General features: G+C 35.1%; 1 protein-coding gene across 6 annotated transcripts in view; it reads right to left on the bottom strand.

Annotated features, from left to right (window-relative positions):
* Positions 1 to 14,881, bottom strand: part of EPM2A (EPM2A, laforin glucan phosphatase) — a 129,297-nt gene that overhangs the window by 72,515 nt on the left and 41,901 nt on the right. For 5 of the 6 annotated variants that reach the window (XM_025384495.1, XM_025384494.1, XM_025384498.1 and 2 more), the window contains exon 2: positions 4,069 to 4,243. In XM_025384495.1, coding sequence (XP_025240280.1) covers positions 4,069 to 4,243 — 175 coding nt within the window. Of the gene's footprint in view, positions 1 to 4,068; positions 4,244 to 4,790; positions 4,819 to 14,881 lie in introns of those variants that run through there. The other variant, XM_025384496.1, reaches the window with a different exon arrangement.

Here is a 14,881-nt window from a genome sequence, read left to right as displayed (position 1 = left end):
AATAAATGGTGCTGGGAAAATTGGCTAGCCATAAGTGGAAAGCTGAAACTGGATCCTTTCCTTACTCCTTATACGAAAATTAATTCAAGATGGATTAGAGACTTAAACGTTAGACCTAATAGCATAAGAACCCTAGAAGAAAACCTAGGTAACACCATTCAGGACATAGGCATGGGCAAGGACTTCATGTCTAAAACACCAAAAGGAATGACAACAAAAGCCAAAATTGACAAATGGGATCTAATTAAACTAAAGAGCTTCTGCATGGCAAAAGAAACTACCATCAGAGTGAACAGGCAACCTACAGAATGGGAGAAAATTTTTGCAATCTACTCATCTGACAAAGGGCTAATATCCAGAACCTACAAAGAACTCAAACAAATTTACAAGAAAAAAACAAACATCTCCATCAAAAAGTGGGCAAAGGATATGAACAGATATTTCTCAAAAGAAGACATTCATACAGCCAACAGACACATGAAAAAATGCTCACGTCACTGGCCATCAGAGAAATGCAAATCAAAACCACAATGAGATACCATCTCACACCAGTTAGAATGGCAATCATTAAAAAGTCAGGAAACAACAGGTGCTGGAGAGGATGTGGAGAAATAAGAACACTTTTACACTGTTGGTGGGATTGTAAACTAGTTCAACCATTGTGGAAAACAGTATGGCAATTCCTCAAGGTTCTAGAACTAGAAATACCATATGACCCAGCCATCCCATTACTGGGGATATACCCAAAGGATTATAAATCATGCTGCTATAAAGACACATGCACACGTATGTTTATTATGGCACTATTCACAATAGCAAAGACTTGGAATCAACCCAAATGTCCATCAGTGACAGATTGGATTAAGAAAATGTGGGACATATACATCATGGAATACTACGCAGCCATAAAAAGGGATGAGTTTGTGTCCTTTGTAGGGACATGGATGCAGCTGGAAACCATCATTCTCAGCAAACTATCGCAAGAACAGAAAACCAAATACCGCATGCTCTCACTCATGGGTGGGAATTGAACAATGAGATCACTTGAACACAGCAAGGGGACCATCACACACTGGGGCCTATTATGGGGAGCGGGGAGGGGAGAGGGATGGCATTGGGAGTTATACCTGATGTAAATGACGAGTTGATGGGTGCTGATGAGTTGATGGGTGCAGCACACCAACACGGCACAAGTATACATATGTAACAAACCTGCACGTTGTGCACATGTACCCTAGAACTTAAAGTATAATAATAATAAAAAAGAGAAGACATACAAATGGCCAAGATATATGAAAAAAAATGTTCAATATCACTAATTAGCAGGGAAATGCAAATCAAGACTGCAAGAAGGGCCGGGCGCGGTGGCTCAAGCCTGTAATCCCAGCACTTTGGGAGGCCGAGACGGGCGGATCACGAGGTCAGGAGATCGAGACTATCCTGGCTAACACGGTGAAACCCCGTCTCTACCAAGAAATACAAAAACTAGCCGGGCGAGGTGGCGGCGCCTGTAGTCCCAGCTACTCGGGAGGCTGAGGCAGGAGAATGGCGGGAACCCGGGAGGCGGAGCTTGCAGTGAGCTGAGATCCGGCCACTGCACTCCAGCCTGGGCTACAGAGCGAGACTCTGTCTCAAAAAAAAAAAAAAAAGACTGCAAGAAGATAACACCTCACTCTAATCAGAATGGCTACAATTAAAAAATCATAAAACACCAAGTGTTGTCGAGGATATAGAGACAAGAGAACCTTGACAAACTGCTGGTAGTAATATAAATTAGCACAACCATTATGGAAAACCGTATGGAGGTGGACTGATCATAATATTAAAAGTTGTTTATATTGTTGCATCATTCAGCCCCTGTAACAACCTTATCCCCATTTTATGTGTTCAGAGCTGAGGCTCAGAAAGAATGACTTATGTTAAGGATTACAATAAACAAGTTGAAAAGCAAAAAAAAAAAAAAAAAAAATAGAGAAGAGAACTTAAAAATAACTTTCATTAGTATTCTAAGATTCATGAATATACTCATTCATAAACAAGGACAAACTAATATGCAAAAAGTGAATAACTGAATAAGTAAAAGTCCATGAAAATTAAGAATACAATTACCATAATTAAGAAAAAAATTGATATTGAATTAGAAATTAAGAAGCCTCTCCAAATGTAAAGCAATAAAAAAGTTGACAAACATAAAATGTAAATCCAAGAGGTCCAACATCCATGTAAGGAGTGTCTCTGATGACAAAGAACAAAGGCAATCAAGGAGAAGAAATAATTATACAGTGGAAATAAAAACTCCAGAGCCCAAGACATGACTCTTCAGAAAAAAGGGTTCATTCAGGAAATGTGGTTCAGGATCAATTTAAAAGAACCCATATACACATCCTCATTAAATGTCAGACCATCTCAAGAGGTATTCCTTCTCATTCTTTTCTCTGGATCTTCTGCTTATCCTTGACTTCTAAATTGTGTGCACCAGGGCTCAATATTTTTGCTTCTTCTGTCTCTTCTATACTTCACTCATTTACTATTGTCTCATCTAGACTCATCATTTTGAATGCTATCTATGTCTTGATAACTGCCAATTCTATATCTTTATTTCCAAGCTCTCCCTAAAATTCCTGAAATCAAATCAATTTGCTTCCTGTAATCTAACAGACATTTCAAGAAATGACTAAAGTAGAACTTTCACCTCAATTCCTACTTCAAATTGCTCATCTCCTAGTCTTCCCCATCTCAGTAAGCAGCAACACCATTAATTCAGTAGCTCAGGCCATAAAGCCACGAGACATGCTTAACTCTTCTCTTCCTCATTCTATGCATACAACCCACCAGCAAAGCCAACATCTACCAGAAGTTTGAAAGAAAGATGTGTTCAAGAGGAATATTAATTGCCTAAAACTATTGTGAAATTGCATTTTCTCTCTTTTACCCCTCACAACTGTGTTTTATTAATTGTATCTTTCATTCAAAACAACATGTTCTTTAAGAACATGAGAATGCATCTCCTTGTGTATGGCACAAATACTGTAAGTTCTACAGTAAATAACACATAATATTTTAAATGTTGGCAATTGCTTTTAAATTTCAAATAATAAAAGTGTGAAAGAAATGTATATTTACTAAGTTTAATGTAAATTCGATAAGACTTGAAATTATAAAAGTAATTTAAAGGCAGGAGTCAGTAGGTGGAAATAGATGTGGAAAAAAAATACAAGAAGAAAAAAAAATCTCCGCTCTTACAATGTAGGAAACTAGGAGACATTGTGAAAAACTGATGGGTCAAGACATAGAATTTGTATGATGGTAAGTAACAATGGAACTTTTCAAAAAATGCCTGGTAGGGACTGGAGTGGGGAGAGAGGACAAGTACAAGAGACGTCAATTTCCTATGTGTAACAGAGGGGAATCAATAGCTATTGTTAAACTGGAACATTAACAAGCAACACATATGCATATTGTTTAAGATTTAGATTTAATCTCAAGAAAAACTAACCAGAAAGTGATTAAAAATAATCATTTCTGATGAGTGGGAAAGGAGAAAAGGATAATGAGCCTTACGTTTTATTTAGCAACCTCCTGGTTTAGGAATTAAATGAACAAATAAATCAAAATATTAACAAATAATGAAGCAGATAATCACATTCAATCTAGTTCTGTGTATTTTCACACATATTTATTTAAATAAGATGTTATAAGGAAATACCAATTTTTGTTTCACTGGTAGTCAGTAGCATAAAGGACACAAATACTAATTTAGACTATGTTAGTGAAGTTTTTATTTTTAATCCACTACATAAATACAGAGATTGGTTAGCTACTATCTGGTCAAAATATATTGATGCTAGGGTATGCATTTATTAAAGAATTCTATTTTTAAAATCCTCCACATCTAGACCCAGAAAAGCTCACACACTGATTCACTGTAATTATCTCCTGAAAGTATTACAGGCCTATAGACCCCTCCAAAGTGAGACACTGCAGTTTTGAACACAGTAAATATTTCCATTGTTGCTAAAGCTACCTCTTGTACCACGTCTATGCTTATAAATATAGCACTATTTTTACCTTGAATAATGCATGGCTTGGTGGCCTGCAATATTAAAATAGAAGTCTGTTGTGTGCTTCATTTCATTGGTGTGCCCAGTGGCCTCAATCCAGTGTCCTATTGGGAGACAATACACACCATCCACCAAGTTGTTTTCATTGTAAGTACAGCAACGGTCATGATGAGGTCCATTGCCTAGAACAAGAAGAAATGATAAACAGAGCAATTAAATCAGTGTTTGGTTTAAACATCCTCAAAGCGGCTGATACAAAATTAATAGCAAAAAAAAAACAAATAAACATAAAGCTACTTAATCTACACATTTCAGTATAAACAAAAAAGACTAGAGTGAAAAACAGAACAGTAGGAGTTTGTAAAGAGCTACTTATGAAAATCAGAGTGTTTTACTCCCTTTGAGTACATGGGTTATAAAAAGCATGTTAACTCAAAGTTTCATGGTACCTCTCAGTGCTCTAAGAGGCCATTATGAATCACTTTGCAGCCTGAGAAGCTCCTAAAAAAAGTTTTTAAAGCTATTAATGCCCCTGTATTATACAATTCTATCTTTCTGGTATGCAAACTTATGAATAAAATCAGGAATAAAGTGTTTTAGTATCAGCTCAACCAAAAAATGTGTAATTACAAATAAATGCATCAATAAATAATAAATGATCACATCAAATCTACTTTACAGGTAAAACAGTTATTATCATTATTTTCAAATGAGGAAAATAAGTCTCACAGAGATTAACTAGCTTGCCCAAGGTCATAGAACTAGTAGTGCGGCGCTAGCAGCAACCTGCCTCTCCTAGTCCCCCACCTTTTCAGCATCTGATGCCTTTGTGATGCTCCCTGCTGATGTCATATGCACAAACACACCGTCTTCCTTAAAGGGCCATGGATCAAAGGAAGCAGAGACACATCTCAAAAAATATTATTTGCCTATTTCACGATTCTGCGCAGTATCAACTACACTAGTTGCTATGGTATGAATGTTTTTGTTCCCCCAAAATTTATATGTTGAAATCCTAACACCCAAGGTGTTGGTATTAGGAGCTGGGGCCCTTAGGGGATGATTAGGTCATAAAGAAGAACCCTCACCAATGTGATTAGCTCCCTTATAAAAGAGGGATGAAAGAAACCCCTCGCTCCGTTCCACCATGTGAGAAAACAGCATGTGGCTGCCGTGTATGAACCAGAAAGTGAGCCCTCACCAATCACTGAATCTGGTATGCCTCAATTTTAGACCCCCCAGCCTCCAGAACTGTGAGCAATAAATTTCTATTGTTTATAAGCTAACCAACATACGGTGTTTTGTTTACAGCAGCCCAAATGGTCTTAGATACTAGTAAACCTTGATTTCTATAAAAATTATAATTCATACATTATTTTTATTACCTTTTTATTATCCCATTTCAAATCATGCCTTTTTTTATACTACCTAATTATAATATACTGTAAGAAAGACATGTAAGCAAACTAAATGTATGAGTGATTTACAGAAATAAATCACATCTGTTATGAATATAAAAATGTGATTCATTTGTTCTTTTCTCCTTGCTCTGTCTTACAAAATATTTAACCTAAATCTGCTTGTGGCATAAGCTCTCAAAAAAATCCTTAAATTATTTGGTGTTTCTTTGAGATATAACTCCTTCCATCAGACAGAAGGTACAGGATGACTCCCTTAATAAACCATTACTGATCTTCCTAGATCCGTCACCTCTTTTTTCTCTTAATGGATGTTTTTTCTCGATGACTACAAGGCACTGCACCACATCTCTATTAACCTTCATTTTTAATAGAAAAAATCCAAACTATACTAGCAACTTCACTTCTAGAAACATATCCAACAGAAATATTAATAAGAAAAAAGAATCTCTGATGCATACAGAGATACATGTGTATAGTAATACTATTTTAATAGAAAATACTGTAAACCATAAGTTTTTTTCATTCTTCTACAAATATTTATTGAGGCAGATACTGTCCTAGGTCATGTTAAGAACTCAGATATTTATCATAAGAGCAACTAAAAATTTGAAATATTCTAAGCAGACATGTAACATAACCAGATTTTATTTTGAGGATACCTCTCTGGCTACAGAGTAAAAAAATAATTTAAGAACAATCAGACAGAAGCAGAGAGTCCATTTTAAAAACTACTATATTGGCCTAGGTAGTTTATGATGAAGCTTGGTCACAGACATTGAAAGGATTACGCAGATTCAGGAGGGAAAAGCCACAGGACTTGATTAATTGGAAAAGGAAGGTGAAAATGAAAGGGGATCAATAATGACTCCTAAGCTTCTAGTGAAAATAATTCAATATACAGTGGTACTATTCACTGAGATGCAAAATCTGAAAGAGGCTGTAAGGAAAGATCATCTATCCAGTTTTGGCAACTTTGGGTTGGAAGTGCTCTTTAGATATCCAAAAGGAGTCGTCAAACAGAGAGCTGGAGTTATTGATTTGATATTAAGACCAGAAATCTGAACTAGAAACATAAATATATGAGTAATTTGAGTGTAAATGGTAATTGAAATAGGAACATAGATGAGACACAAAGCAAAACAATATGAATTGAGGAAAAACGTTCTAGAACAAAGTCTGAAAGCCTTTCCATGTTTAACAGCTAGAGATAGAAGGATAAACTTACAAAAGATGAATAGAGAGAGAAGCTGAAAAGGAAAAGCAGGAGTGGCTAAGTGAAGCGGCAGAGCATGACTGAAAGTGTAAACATAGACTACAAACTGGATGTCGTTACTTCTAGGAAATGGAATTGGATGGAGGGAAACTGTCATAGTCAACTGTTTTGAATTGATTGGATTACCTACAAGGAGCGGGTGTTTTTTTTAGTTTAATGAAAGAATATCTGTCCGGAGCTGCACGCCCCGGCCATAGCGAATAATAATTGACGATTAAAAACGCCNCTGTCCGGAGCTGCACGCCCCGGCCATAGCGAATAATAATTGACGATTAAAAACGCCTGAGCTTTATTCATTTCCACCTTACACCTCCTCCCTATCTTTGCCTTTTCCCCTGTATTAATACCTCATAAAAGATGGCGCTCTTCCTGCTTCTTCTTCACCTATTTTTCCCCGCGCCCGCGAAAATTGCTACCTGACAGCGCAGGCGCCACATGACGTTCGACCAGAGAAACCAATACCTACTTGGTCACGCCCTCCGTGATGAGATCATCTCTGCCTTGGCCCAACCCCTTCCCCTCCAAGTGTATATAAGGCACTGCATTACCGCCATTAAGAGAGAGACTTGATCAGAGCACTGTCTTGTCTTCATTCCTCGTATCTCTTGTTCCCCAAATTCCCACCCCCTCTTCCAGGGCCTGCAGTGACGATCCCGCGGGCCGGGATAAATATCTATGGCTCCCATTGGTCAGTACAATTGACTTACAACACTGACTTACAACACTGACTTACACTTACAACACTGACTTACAACAACCTATTAAAAATATAATTGTTGAAGAGATCAAATATTCATAAATTATGATGGTCAAGAAGAATTATTTATGTATCATCATCTTCATAAGAATTCTTCATTCCTACAATGATTTCTTTAATTGCTCATTTTTATACATTTATGTTTTAGGCAACATTTAAAAAAATCTTTCATGGATAGTAACCTGAGTTATTCAAAATATGTTCTAATAGTTAAAATGTATTTTAGAGGATGGGTTTTTGTCTTTTTAACTTCACCTAATGAAATGGCAAAAATGAATAGTAAAATAATTGTGGTTTTGGAGATTTCTGCATGTCGAACTATGGAATAAATGTACTTTTCCCTAGTCCTCCCACTAAGTATAATTTAAAACCCTGAAAATTATAAATAAACAAATATAAGATAACTTTGAAAGGCAAAGAGAAGACAGACCATCCAGAGACACTGAGACCTAAGGAAAGACCTAAGTATTGAGTTCCCTGCATTTTCTTTTTGCCTTATATATCCCAGACTTAGATCTGAAGAAGCCAGCAACCTGGTAACACAAGGACAGCAAAAGGAAAACATGACAAAAGTCCACTCTCTCTAGCCAAATGAAAAGACAAGCCTAGCCAGACAGAAATCTGTTTGATAATAACTACACTACTCCAGTTAAACCCACTGAAAAAATGTGGCCCCACACCCACCCAGGCCAGCAAAGGCCAAGCATGGGTAAACTTCCACTTTTGTTTGCCAAGCTGTATTGCAGCGCCTCAACTCACTCACTATCATGGTGTCAGAAAAGGATGAGTAGGGGTCTGAAACTTTCAGCATCACCCTTGGCAATGCAGTGGAGTCCAACTGGAAAGGTGGACTTCCACCTCCATTTGGCAGTAACGAGGTGCCCCTCCTTCCCACTGAGATCGTGTCACAGGTGACCTAGTGGAAAGTCAAGATTTTCACCTCCTTCCCGCCCCACCATCAGTGGATGCCATATGGGAAGCAGTAACAAGGCATTCCTCCCCCTCTCAGGCAGAGAGCTATCAATGGAGGCCTAGTGGAGAGCTAGAACTACCACCTCGCTCAGGGAGGAGTCTGTTTGGTTTGGTTATGAATGGAAACAGTGTGAGGAACTGGGTAATAAGGTGGGACCTCTATTCTTCTGCTGGAGTGGTGTCAGAAGAATTCAGTTAAAATCAAAGGTTTACATAAGAGCTAATACTCTTATGTAAGAGCTCTTATGTAAGAGCTATATAATACCCCAAATGTCCAGGTTTCAATAGAATATCACCCATTACATCAATAACCACTAAGATTTCAAACTAAATGGAAAAAAAAGATGCCTGATAAAGGCCAACACCAACAGAACAATAATGTTAGAATTATGTGATAAATATTTTAAAGCCTTAGTAACCCATTAGAACACATTTCAAACAAATGAAGAATCAGAACATCTCAGCAATGGAATGGAAGATGAAAAGAGGAACTAAATAGTAGTTTTAGAACTGAAAAACACAATATTTGACATTTTAAAAACTCAGTAGATGGGTTTAAGAGCAATATGGAAGGGGCACTGGAAAGAATTTCACAAACTTCAAGATAAAATCATGGAAATTACCCAACCTAAACAGCAAACAACAGAGAAAGTAGGTTGAATTTAAAACAAAAAAACAAAAAACCAGACCCTTGGGTACATGTGGTACTATTAACAAAATATCTAAATTTATGTAATTGGAGTCTAGAAGAAGAGGGAAAAGATAGTAAGGCTTAAAAGTACTTGAGAAAACAATGCCTGAAAACTTTTCTAATTTGGCAAGAGGCAAAACCTACAAACTCAAGAAGGTGAGCAAAGTCCAAACAACATAAACCCAAAGAAATCAATACTGAGACATGACATATTTAAAATTCTGAAAACTAAAGACAGAGGAAGTCATAAAAGTAGCCAGAGAAAAACAGCAATGTAAAGGAAAAAATATTCTAATATGAGCAGATTTCTCATCAGAAGTCACCAAAGGAAGTGCATTTTTCAAGTGCTGTAAAAAAGAACAACTGTCAACCAAGAATCTTACTTTGTGACTATTTCCTTCAGGAAAAAAAGGGAAAATCAAAATATGCTCAATGAAGGAAAACTAAGAAAATTTTGCCAGCTGAATTATCTTAAAAATGACTAACAGAAGATGTCTAAACAAAAAGAAACTCTTTGAAAACAGGAATAGCACAGTAAACAAAAATATAAGTAAATAAGCAAACATTCTAACATTGTCTGATGTTGTTCTACATGTATGTAAAGGAAATATTTAAGGCAATTATATTGCAAATGAGGAAGGGCAAAGGAATGAAAAAGGAGGTAAGTTTTCTAAAATTCACTCAAACTCATAAAAGGTTAATACCAGTCAACTATGATGTTAGGTATATAATATACATAATGTATATAGAAATTTTATGTGTAAATCAAAACAGAATTCTAAAAAAAGTTCAATTATGAACCAGACATGCCATACAATCACAGAAAAAGGAGGAAGAGAAAACAACCAGAAACAAAAAATAAAACAGCAAATTTAGGCTCTAACATACCAATGATTATATTAAATGTAAATAGTCTAAATACACCAATCAAAATACAAAAGTTGGCAGAGTAATTTTTAAGTGAATCAATTATATGCTGTATAGAAGTAATTCACTTCAAATTATATAGGCAGGTGGGAAGTAAAAGCATAGAAAAAGATATACTATGCAAACATTAATCAAAAAGCAGGATTAGTTATATTACTATTATATAAAGTATACTTTATTTTCTTTACTCCAAGAAAATTACTAGAGAGGGGAAATTATACAATGTTTAAAGTATCACAAGTATCAACAAGACGACACGGCAACTTTAACTGTGTATATATCAAACAGTAAGGTTGTTAAATATGTAAAGCAAAAAACTGAGAGAACTGAAAGAATTTTAAAAATCTAGAATTATAGTTTTAGACCTCAGCACCTCACCCAAAACCACTGTTAGAACAATTAGACAGAAAATCAGCAGGGATATTAGAAACCTCAAGAGCACCATCAACCAACACTATCTAGTTGACATTTACACAGCACCCAGTATAGCAGAATGCACATGTTCATGTTCACAGTACATAAACCAAGATAGAACATATCCTGTACCATAAAACAACTTCAAATTTTTAGAAAACTTAAAACATACAAATAGTGTGTTCTGACATTAACAGAATCAAACTAGAAATCAATAATAAATAGTTTTAGATTTTATATTTAGGTTTTTAATCTATTTTGTGTTAACTTTTGTATACAGTATATGGAAGGGGTCCAGTTTCAATCTTCTGCATATGGCTAGCCAGTTATCCCAGCATTATTTATTGAACAGGGTCCTTTCCCCATTGCTTATTTTGTTAACTGTGTCAAACATCAGATGGTTTTAGGTGTCCGGCATTATTTCTGGGCTCTCTATTCTGTTCCATTGGTCTATGTGTCCATTTTGGTATAAGTACCATACTGTTTTGGTTACAATAGCCTTGTAGTATAGTTTGAAGTCATGTGATGTCTCCAGCTTTGTTCTTTTTGCGATTGCTTTGGCTATTCAAGCTCTTTTCTGATTCCATATGAATTTTAAAAGTTTTTCTCTAATCCTGTGAAGAATTTTATTGATAGATTGATGGGAATAGGGTTGAATCTATAAATTCTTTGGGCAGTATGGCCATTTGGGCAATATTAATTCTTCTTATCCAGGAGCATGGAATGTTTTGTTTGTTTATGTCATCCCTGACTCCTTTGACCAGTATTTTGTAATTCCTGTTGCAGAATTCTTTCATATCTCTGGTTAGCTGTATTCCTAGGTATTTTATTCTATTTATGGCTATTGTAAATGGGATTTCATTCTTGATTTGGCTCTCAGCTTGGATGCTGTTGGTATATAGAAATGCTATAATTTTCGCATGTTGATTTTGTATCCTAAAACGTTGCTCAAGTTGTTTATCAGAACAAGGAGCTTTTGGGTAGAGACTGTGAGGTTTTCTAGGTATAGAATCATATCATCTGCCAACAGGGATAGTTTGACTTCCTGTCTTCCTATTTGGACGTGGAGGCAATCATTCTAAGATGATTATATATAGAAAATCCATTAGAAAGTCTAATACCACATATTCTCACATATAAGTAGAAGCTAAGCATTGGATAGACATGGACATACAGAATGAAATAATAGACATTAGAGACTTCAAAAGGTGGGGAGGTAGGAAGAGGTGAGGGATGAAAAATTACCTATTCGGTACAATGTACACTATTCAGGTGACAAACACACTAAAAGCCTAGACTTCACGACTGTGCAATATGTCCATGTAATGAAACTGTACTTGTACTTCTAAATCTGTAAAAGTTAAAATTAAAAGATACATTTATTAAAATTAAAATTTTAAAAGTAAACATATAAATCACTCACTATGTTGGGATAAACTAATCTGTATTTTTGGTAGAAAAGTAGAAAATTATTGGTTTAATTAACAAAAACATCTTTCTTCAGAACAGTTTCAGCTACTTTGTTATTTGTTCATCAAGGCAAGTTAGGTGGTTTAAAACAAAGTGAGTAAAAGTGCAGGAGTAAGGGAAGTGTTGTCTGGCACTCCAATTAAAGTCACAGAAATAACCCTAGAATTTAAAAACTCACAACTAACTCATTATTTTACATAGTTCTCTAAGTTTGAGAGTTTGGCGTAAAATATGTTTATTTCTTAATAAAGCCAAAAGTTTTGAAATTATATTGGTTAAATATCTATTGGATAGGTGTAGTCTCCTTAAGCAAAATAAAATTTACAATAATTATTCATGGTATTTCATTTGAACTATCCTCTTTGGATTTTAATTATTTTAAGTGTTTCATTTCTAGCATATGAACATAAGTTTTGATTCTAACACATTAATCTCTAATTTTAACTATTAACTCACCCACATCTGATCTCTCTCATGCCCCATATGTTACTACCTCAGAAGCTATTATTACATAAAGTTGCACAAACACAGTATAGCCATTACAAACTCTTTGGCACTTTGATGTTCTCTTCTAATGGCAAAAACGAAATAAAAAGCACAAAAAAATCTTTTTGTTCAACCAACTGCCTCTTTGAGATGATGAATCCTGTTCCACTTGAGCACTGTGATGAATGGCAAAATGCAAAGGTAGAAAATAGCTGAGTTCAGGGGTAGTCATAAATATAGATAAACTGTCCTTCCTAATGCAATGTAAACCTGGGATACAATCAGTGAAGGAGAGGATGAAGTAAGGGGTGTTAGGATTGACAAGAAGAAGGAAAGGTGAGATGCAGAAAGAGAAGAAGGAAGATCCAGCTACAAAAACTATGTAAGAATAAACAATAGTCAAAATACCCTGATCATGAGACCACCAAAGAGCAGTTAATGGCAAGCATTTTTTAATATTTAATTTGAAGTTTTTTTGCATTTCTGTAATATTTCTCTCTTCTCCTCCTCCCCAACTGTCAGTACAACCTACCACATTCACAAACAGATTTCTAGAGTGGAAGGAGAGAATATGGTTCCTAAGATAAAGAATAAGGGAATTCATCACCACTAGTCTTGTCTTATGGGAATTCTTAAAGTGAGTTTTTTAAGCTGAGAAAACATACCACTAATTAATAACATAAAATACACGAAGGGAAAACATTCAATGGTATCAGTAATACATAGTTAGATTCAAAATAGTCTTTTGCTTGAAAGGTGATGTGTAAAGCAATTTTATCTCTAACATGAGAGTTAAAAGACAAAACTATTAAAAACAACTGTGGCTTTGATAAATTTTTAAGGGATACAAATCACAAAAAGTTGTCAACTTTGCATCAAAATCGTAAAATGTGGTAGGGAGGAGTAGACATGGAGAGCTTTTGTATTTGATTAAAGTTAAGTTGGTATCAGCTTAGAATAGCCTGTTACAGGTAATGTTTTATGTAAACCTCATGATAATTGCAAAGCAAAACCCTATTATACTTCCACAAAATATAGAAAGAAGGCATTCAAGACATATCACTACAGAAGACAATCAAACCACAAAGAAAGACAAGAGGAAGAAAAAAAGATACACAGAACAACCAGAAAACAAATTATGAAAAAGCAGTAAGGTAAGTCCTTATATACTATAATTTCCTTGGGTGAAAATGGATTGAATTCTCCAATCAAAAGATATAAAGTGACTGAATAGACTGAAAAAGCAAAACACAACTAGATGCTGCCTACAAAATACTCACTCTACTTGTAAGAACACACGTAGATGGAAAATAAAGGGATGGAAAAATATATTCCATGCAAATGGAAGACAAAAGAGAGCAGAGGTAGCTATATTTCTATCAGATGAAAAAGACTTTAAGTCAAACAACAGTAAAGAAAGACAAAGAAGGTGATTATATAATGATAAAGGTGTCAATTCTTCAACATTTATAAATATATATACATCTAACATAGTAGCACCTAAATATCTAAGGCAGTTATTAAGCAATCTGAAGGGAGAGATAGACTGCAATACTATAACAGTAGGGGACTTTAATAATCCACTTTCAGCATTGGACAGAACATCATTTTTTAGACAGAAAATCAATAAGGAAATGTTGTACTTTAATTACACTTTAGACCAAATGGATCTAACAGAAATATACGGCAAAAGAATACACATTCTTCTCAAATATATACAGAACATCCTCCAAAACAGATCATATGTTAAGCCACAATACGTCTTTAATAATTCCAGAAGACTGAAATCATATCCACTATTGTTTCCTACCATAATGATATGAAACTAGAACTCAATTGTAGGAGAAAACTGGGAAAATTTACAAATATGCAGAAATTAAACAACATGCTCCTGAACAACTAATAAGTCAAAGAAGGAATCAAAAGGGAAATTAAATAACATCTTCAGACAAATGATAATGGGTATACAACATATCAAAACCTATTAGATGCAGCAAAGTCAATTCTAAGAAGGAAGTTCACATCAATAAATGTCTACATCAAAAAAAGAAGGAGAAGAAGGATCTCAAATAAGGGATCCCAGGGAACAAGACAAAGAAGAACAAACTAAGGCCAGAGTTAGAAGAAGGAAGAAATAACAAAGATTAGGGCAGAAATGAATAAAATAGAGACTAGAAAAACAATTTTAAAAATAAAACTAATGGGTTTTTTTGCAAAGATAAATAGAAGAGACAAACTCTTTCTAGACTAAGAAGATGACTCAAGTAAATAAAGATAAGAAAAGACTCAAGGAAATAAAATCAGAAATTAAAGAGGAGACATTACACCTGATAACAAGAATCATAAAAAACTACTAAGAACAAGTATATGCCAACTAATTGGATAACCTAGAAGAAATAGGTAAGTTCA

The sequence above is a fragment of the Theropithecus gelada genome, chromosome 4 (assembly GCF_003255815.1).
Source record: "Theropithecus gelada isolate Dixy chromosome 4, Tgel_1.0, whole genome shotgun sequence".
Taxonomy (NCBI): domain Eukaryota; kingdom Metazoa; phylum Chordata; class Mammalia; order Primates; family Cercopithecidae; genus Theropithecus; species Theropithecus gelada.
The sequence above is the reverse complement of the archived record's forward strand: the minus strand, read 5'-3'. Positions and strand labels throughout refer to the sequence as shown.